This window comes from Eptesicus fuscus, chromosome 3 (genome assembly GCF_027574615.1).
Source record: "Eptesicus fuscus isolate TK198812 chromosome 3, DD_ASM_mEF_20220401, whole genome shotgun sequence".
Lineage (NCBI taxonomy): Eukaryota > Metazoa > Chordata > Mammalia > Chiroptera > Vespertilionidae > Eptesicus > Eptesicus fuscus.
Genome location: NC_072475.1, coordinates 53,763,431 through 53,771,471, shown reverse-complemented (window position 1 = coordinate 53,771,471; position 8,041 = coordinate 53,763,431). Strand labels below are relative to the sequence as shown.

The 8,041-nt window shown below is 41.6% G+C and overlaps 1 protein-coding gene and 1 long non-coding RNA gene across 7 annotated transcripts in view; one reads left to right on the top strand and one right to left on the bottom strand.

Annotated features, from left to right (window-relative positions):
* LOC129148576 (uncharacterized) overlaps positions 1-5,835 on the top strand; it is a 46,148-nt gene extending 40,313 nt beyond the window's left edge. Inside the window, exons 2-3 of the long non-coding RNA XR_008555564.1 lie at positions 4,414-4,523; positions 5,769-5,835. This is a non-coding gene — a long non-coding RNA (uncharacterized LOC129148576). The remainder of the gene's footprint in view (positions 1-4,413; positions 4,524-5,768) is intronic.
* WDR53 (WD repeat domain 53) overlaps positions 5,551-8,041 on the bottom strand; it is a 45,251-nt gene continuing 42,760 nt past the window's right edge. For 5 of the 6 annotated variants that reach the window (XM_054713871.1, XM_054713874.1, XM_054713869.1 and 2 more), the window contains 2 exons: positions 6,626-6,770; positions 5,551-6,180 (listed from right to left, as the gene is read on the bottom strand). In XM_054713871.1, coding sequence (XP_054569846.1) covers positions 5,736-6,180; positions 6,626-6,770 — 590 coding nt within the window. In that variant the 3' untranslated portion in view covers positions 5,551-5,735. The remainder of the gene's footprint in view (positions 6,181-6,625; positions 6,771-8,041) is intronic. The other variant, XM_054713872.1, reaches the window with a different exon arrangement.

Here is an 8,041-nt window from a genome sequence, read left to right as displayed (position 1 = left end):
CTAAGATTTCTACACTTAAAACCCATAGGAGGAGGATGCCAGTCAGCAATCCCTTCCTGGATCAAGCCAGCCCCTTTCCCTATCACCTCCCCGCCCCCTGCCCTCAGGCAAGTCACCTTTACCTACCTCACTTCTAAGCTTCAAAGGCCCTTCCTTTGCCTCTATAATTGGTTCCTAAACCCATTTCTACTAATTACTTCTACCTCCAGGATTTTCCAAAAAATGTTCTCTTAATGTTTGAGTCTTGGCTCTGAATTCTTTCCTAGCCAGAACTCAAGTACTGAGGTTGATGAACCCAGGTCTGGGCTAACACGTGGTGCCATTCCTGCTGCCACCAATAAGCCTAGTGAATTGATTGCTATAAAAAATATATATATTTTAGCTGGGAAAATGGCAAATTAAATTAAATTAAAATGGCAAATTAAATTAAAGTACTCCTTAGTACTTTAGGACCAAGCCTCTGGACAGAAAAGTTTTCTATGGAAAGGAACCTCATAGGGTGATCTGTTTCTAAATTCCTAATGCAGGTCCTGGTGGGTGGTCACACCTGGGGTATATATTTTTTACTAAAAGGTTTTATCTTTGCTTTAAGCAATGTCCATTGTTTCTGTGCTTTGAGATTAACACACCTTTGAAATAGCTGTAACTAGAGCACATAATCTTGTTAACTCCTGTAATACAAACATTGCCTTGCTTTCTCCCACCTTCAGGCAAGCTTCCTTACTATTCCTTTGTTAATTTCAAATGCATAAAAGAAACTCAAAAATTATTCTCAGGAGCATTTGTGATCTTGTACCTTGACATATGTTGTCGGTTTGGGTCAAATAAACTCTTATAAAAGTTTTCTGCAGGTTTGGATGTTCTTATGGTAACACCTCCTAGAGACAGAAAGTAGAATGGTGTTGGGATAGTTATTGTTTAATGGATATTGAGTTTCAGTTTTATAAGTTCTAGAGATGGATGGTGGTGATGGTTGCACAACATTATAAATGAAATTTTAAAAAATATATATTTATTGATTTCAGAGAGGAAGGGAGAGGGAGAGAGAGATAGAAACATCAATGATGAGAGAATCATTGACCGGCTATCTCCTGCACACTCACACTGGGGATTGAGCCCACAATCCCCATGTGCCCTACCAGGAATGGAACCGTGACCTCCTGGCTCATAGGTTGATGCTCAACTACTGAGCCACGATGGCTGGGCATTTATGAATGAATTGAATACCAATGAATTGATTATTTGAAAATAGTTAAGATGGTAAATTTTATGTGTATTTTACCACAATAAAAAAAAATTGGGGGGAAGAAAGAACCAGACCTGAGTTTTTTGAGAAAATCAATTGTAAAGAAAGAGAAAAGAAAAATCACTGGGCATGAAAATAGTCTTTAAGGTTTTGGGACTTTGCTGAAGTCATTCAGGTTAGAGAGATTGGTTGTTTCCAGAGGGAGCCAAAACAAGGAGGTACTGTTGGTCTTTGGTAGAAAGCTTTTTTTTTTTTTTTAATAATTTTTTTAAATTATTATTTTTTATTGATTTCAAAGAGGAAGGGAGAGGTAGAGAGAGAGAGATAGAAACACATCAATGATGAGAGAGACTCACTGATCAGCTGCCTCCTGCACGCCCCACACTGGGGATCGAGCCCACGACCCGTGCATGTGTCCTTGACTGGAATCAAACTCGGGACCCTTCAGTCCACAGGCTGACGCTCTATCCACTGAGCCAAACCAGCTAGGGCTTGTTTTGCTTTAATATGGTTCAGAAACCTTTGTTGCCATCGAGTTGTCCATCGTATCAATCCATTAACCCAGAATTCCAGCTCCCTAATAGGGTTCCAACCTACTTTTCCCATGGAATCTTCCATTATTCTTTGAAACATTCAACTATTCTCTGTTTGCTGTCATCTTGTGCTTTCAGGTCATTGCTTTCTCAATTCATCCTAAATGAGTTGGTTTCTGGTTTGCCTGCTTCGAGGATCAACCAATGCACTTTTCCAAGAAGTATTTCTCCATCACAAAGTGATACCCCTCCTCTGAAATCACCCAATCATATTGAGACAGGCCAGTAAGCCAGGACAAATGGAATAGGGAAATTGAGACAGATAGCTGAATAAACTAGCAAAGCAATTTACAGCAGATCCATAAAAATAACATCTAGGCCTCAGTTGCATTTCAGCTCCAGACCCAAAAAAGCAGCAACCAGGTGGGCGACATCAGGACCAGCTGTGATGCCCTGACATTGACCAATCAGTGAAGACCACAGCTCTGAAGGAGCACACCTAGAAAATTAATATTCTGCTGAAACTCTCCCCTGAGAACTCCCCTAAGAGTCTGGCCGCCACCTTTGAGAAAGAGATAAAGCCTCAACACAAAGGACCCAGCTGGACAGGTGTGGCTCAGTGGTTAAGCCTCAACCTATAAATTAGGAGGTCACGGTTCAATTCCCAGTTAGGTCAGGACATGCCCCAGTTTCTGGCTTAATCCTGAGAGGGGAGCATGGCAGCTTATCAATGATTCTCTCATTATTGATGTTTCTATCTATCCCTCTCCTTTCATCTCTGAAAAAAAAAAAAAAAAAAGACAAAGGCCCTAGCTGGTTTGGCTCATTGGATAGAGCGTGGGCCTGAGGACTGAAGGATCCTGGATTCAATTCCGCTCAAGGGCACATGCCTGGGTTTCGGGCCCAATCCCCAGTAGGGGGTGTGCAGGAAGCAGCTGATAATGATTTTCTGTCATCATTGATGTTTCTATCTCTCTCTCCATCTCCCTTCTTCTCTGAAATAAATAAAAATATATCTTAAAAAAAAAGACAGCTCTAACTGGTTTGGCTCAGTGGATGGAGCGTCGGCCTGCAGACTGAAGGGTCCCAGGTTCAATTCCAGGTCAAGGGCATGTACCTTGGTTGCGGGCACATCCCCAGTAGGGGGTGTGCAGGAGGCAGCTGATCGATGTTTCTCTCTCATGTTTCTCTCTCTATCCCTCTCCCTTCCTCTCTGTAAAAAATCAATAAAATATATATATTTTTAAAAAGACAAGGGACTCAGAGCAGCCCCCATCATTCCATTTCCCCTCTTCTTCCCTACTTTCCCCCCATAGGCATGCATCTCCTAAACTCTAAGGGATCCCACCAGACTTGCAACCTAAGGAGCAAAGGGCAGCAACAGCTCATTGCAGGCTAGTCCCCTGAACCTGCTCCCAAGGCCCCCTTTTCTCTGACTTCCCAGAGAGCTGAGGCAGCCCAGCCTAGGCTCTCCTGTTGCTTCTTCTATGCTAAGCCCTTTCTTGTCTTACTGTCTCCAGCTCTAATAAAGACTCCCATAGTCATCTGAACTCGTGTTGTGAAATTTTTCCTGCATGAAGTCAAAAACCCACACACTACCGGCCAGCCCTAGGCAGACCCACTCAGGGCCAGGTTCCCTTTCTGGTAACAATATATCCCCTAGGTATAGTAGTTTTTATCATACTTTTATTTAATTCTTTAATTTTGAGCCCTGGCTGAGTAGCTCAATTGGTTAGAACAGTGGTCGGCAAACTGTGGCTCGCGAGCCACATGCGGCTCTTTGGCCCCTTGAGTGTGGCTCTTCCACAAAATACCACGTGTGGGCGCGCACGTACAGTGTGATTGAAACTTCGTGGCCCATGAACAGAAGTCGATTTTCGGCTCTCAAAAGAAATTTCAATCGTTGTACTGTTGATATTTGGCTTTGTTGACTAATGAGTTTGCCGACCACTGGGTTAGAGCATTGACTCGGTATGCCAAGGTTATATGTTCATCCCTGTTCAGGCACATACAAGAATCAACCAATCAATGCATAAATAAGTAGAATAACAGATCAATGTTTTTCTTTTCCTTCCTATCTATAAAAATCAAAACATTTTTACTTTTATTTTTTTCCAATATATTTTATTGATTTTTTACAGAGAGGAAGGGAGAGGAATAGAGAGCCAGAAACATCGATGAGAGAGAAACATCCATCGATCAGCCGCCTCCTGCACACCCCCCACAGGGGATGTGCCCGCAACCAAGGCACATGCCCTTGACAGGAATCGAACCCAGGACCCTCCAGTCCGCAGGCCGACGCTCTATCCACTGAGCCAAACTGGTTTCGGCTTAATACATTTTTAAATTATTGCATTTGATTTCTATTTTTAGAAATCTTCTGTAATGGATACATTTTATATACTTCTTCAGATTTCCTTGGCCTTGTCCCTAGGTCTGCCTGAGGGACATTCTTGAAATCTCTGTCTCCTGCCACTTGTGGACTCCTGTGAAACACTGCACTGAACAATGCAGGCTCTGACTTGCCTGTGGCTGCTGGGAGGGCTTAGATGATGCCTCCTGGAAGTATGGGGTGTCACTCCCATGGAGCAAACTTTGGCCAATTGAAAACATAGAAATTTTCTTTTTTCCAAGGCATGGCTCCTTCAAATGGTGTGTTTGGGGAAGGACCAGATTGAGCAGATATATCTGCCAAGCAACCTGCTGTATCTCTTGTGGCTCATTTTCAAGGAGGAACCAGCAAGGTAACATATCACTTTGTATTATTTCTTATCTTTCTCTACCTAGCATCCTTCCAGAGTGTTACCGGAGTCTCACTGTCCTGAATTTGTACCTCCCAAAAAAGCATCAGCATTTAACATTTACCTGGAGGCCAGGACCCACATTTTTTGTTGTTGTTAATCCTCACCCAAGGATATTTTCCCGTTGATTTTTAGAGAGAATGGAAGAGAGAGGGAAAGACAGAGAGAAACATTGATGTGAGAGAAACACATCAATAGGTTGCAAACCCTGACCAGGGCCCGGGCTGGGTAGGAGTCTGCAACCAAGGTATGTGCTCTTGACCGGAATCGAACCTGGGATCCTTTGGTCCACAGGCTGACACTCTATCCACTGAGCCAAACCGGCTAGGGCAGGACCCACATTTTTAAATGTTTTTGTTGTAGCACCTAGCACATGGCTATTGGTGTTCAATAAATATCATAGATATATGATCAATGGGTGTGAGTTCCCTTTCTGGTATAAATAACTGTGATACTGTACTAGAGAGAAAATGTACATCAACATACAATATAAGGTATTTTTATTGTTTTGTCTTTTAATAGATAATACATTTACATGGTTCAAAATTCAAAATGTATATATGCATTAACAAGATTTCTTCCTATCTTTGACCCACTAGCTTCTTAGTTTTCTTCCTTAAGACAGTCAATGTTCTCACGTTCTTGTATCTCTCTGAAGAAGTTTATGGATATATTAGCTTATGTATGTGTATATATGCATATGTGTTTGTCCCTTTTTCCATTTAACAATACATATTGGACATAAATATTTTATTTTTATTTTTTAAATATATTTTTATTGATTTCAGAGAGGAAGGGAGAGGGAGAGAGAGGGAGAAACATCAATGATGAGAATCACTGATCTACTGCCTCCTGCACGCTCCCTACTGGGGATTGAACCTGCAACCTAGGCATGTACCCTTGGCTGGAATCGAACCTGGGACCCTTCTGTCCACAGGCAGACACTCTATATACTGAGCCAAAACCAAAGAGCTTCTTCATTCTTTTATATGACTATACAGAAATATCCATTGTATCTATTTATCATAATTTCTCTAATACTCTCCCAAATTTTGCTATAAAAATAAGTCCATAGCAAAATTGTATATACATATTTTTTTCTTATTTGCAAGATAAATTACTGGAAGTGGAATTGCTAGGTCATAAGGTAACAGGTTAGTTTTTGACAATTGGCATCAACTCTTTTAGGGATGACTTTTGCTCTTCAGGGGCTGTCACTGCTTTCCCCTTCTCAATGAGCTGGACAGCCATCAGCAAAGCATTCTGCAGAGCCTGGTTCTTTACCATGTTGGTGATCATGAAAGTGACATCCCTGATGTACATCTGTCTCACTTTGGCACTGTAGTGTTCTGCCTTGTTGCCATGTGCAATAAAGAAGGTACAAAGTGCTGTGGTATCTCCTTCTTGCAGCCCACACTCCTCCAGGACAGATTCCCATACGACTCTAATGCGCTTGTTCTTGACTTTTCTTCTAAGGACAGAGGCTAAGGTAGGAAGACTTCTCACCAGGTCTGGCAGCTTCTCAAGCACACGAGTGTGCAAGCAGATGAGTACTTCACTGACATAGCTGTATATAATATTTAATTCCATTGAAGTGAACCTACAAATAAGGGGAGAGCTTCTAAAGCAGTAGAATACTCTATGTTCAAATATAAATAAATTCTATTAGGATAGCTCAAAGAAGTACAAACCCACTAGGAGAACCAGCTGTTGTATTTTAGAAAATACTTTAGAAATAAGACCTGTGCTAAACTGGATACCTAGTTCTCCAGCCACCCATACTATAAGTTTCTCAATGGCAGAGGAGTTATATTATCCATCTCTGTGTTAGTAAGATTTTGGCAAACAAGAAACTGTTGATGAGTACTGCGGTGCCTGGCATATAAACAGGTACCCAAATGGATATTTTTGGAATAAATGAACCTAAGCATATGTAATTTCTTCACAATCCATTGCTGGAACCACATTAAGAAATTCAATTTTAGAAGGACCATGCCATTCTCACAATGCCACAAAATTCCACTGATTTCTCATTGGATACTCACTTGAGTGCCAGAACTGCTGTCCACAGCTCATCTTGGGCTGCCTGGCTTGCCAACATTTTGCTATGATGTTCAAATTTCTGTGTCAGATTATCCTTGGTGAAGTCCAGTTCTTTAAACTGTGCTTCTAAAGCTTGGAGTTTGTGGTCTACTCTATAGGATAAAAGAATCAAGGGTTGGTTTAAGTCAGGGGACAAAATTAAGGTGTTGCCTAAGATAAGAATGTATTATTTACAACCACAACCAAAGTTGGGTAGCTATTTGCCATTCTCTCTATCCATCATCCTAGTTCTTACATTCCTTATATTGCCAAACTTTTGAATCGTCTACTTGAATTCATTTGTCATGTTTTATCTTCTTATTGTACTTTATACTTTAAAAAGTATTTTATACAGCCCTTGGCCGGAGTAGCTCAGTTGGTTGAACCTTGTCCCATGCACCAAGGGGTCACTGGTTCAATTCCCGATCAGGGCACATGCCTTGGTTGGGGGCTCAATACCTGGTGGTGGGCAATAGGGGACAGCGATCAATCAATCTCTCTCTCTCTCTCTCTCTCTCTCTCTCTCTCTCTCTCTCCATTCTTCTCTAAAATCAATAAAAACATATATTTTTTAAAAAGAAAAAAATAGTATTTTATACAAGCATTACTTTGAGTCTCACAACCACCATAGGAAGTGAAATAGTCATTTCTACTATTTTACAGATAAAGATATTAAATATCAAAAAGATTGAGACCTGCCTGGCCAGTGTGGCTCAGTAGTTGAATGTCAACCTATGAACCAGGCAGTCACAGTTCGATTCCCAGTCAGGGCACTTGCTCGGGTTGCAGGCTCGATCCCCAGTGTGGGGGCGTGCAGGAGGCAGCTGATCGATGATTCTCTCTCTTCATTGGTATTTCTCTCTCTCTCTCCCTCTCCTGCCTCTCTGAAATCAATGAAAAAATATATTTTTAAAAAGATTGAGACCTAATGTCATATAGTTAGCTAGTGCTGGAACCAGTATTTAATAAGACTGCTTTCTCTGTCCTATTCTGACTGTTCGAACCCTATCCTTCCTTTAAAGATAAGCTCAAAGTCCACGGCCTGCTTGAATCTCTTTCTACCTGAAGATCTCCTCCCTGCATACTTTTTTCTCACAAGAACTACCTCTGCCGAAACCGGTGTGGCTCAGTGGATAGAGCATCAGCCTGCGGACTGAAAGGTCCCAGGTTCGATTCCGGTAGGGGGCATGTACCTTGGTTGCGGGCACATCCCCAGTGGGGGGTTTGCAGGAGGCAGCTGATCGATGTTTCTCTCTCATCCATGTTTCTAACTCTCTATCCCTCTCCCTTCCTCTCTGAAAAAATCAATAAAATTAAAAAAAAAAAAAGAACTACCTCTATCACCTGTCACTCCCCACCTACTGCTTTATTTTGAGTTA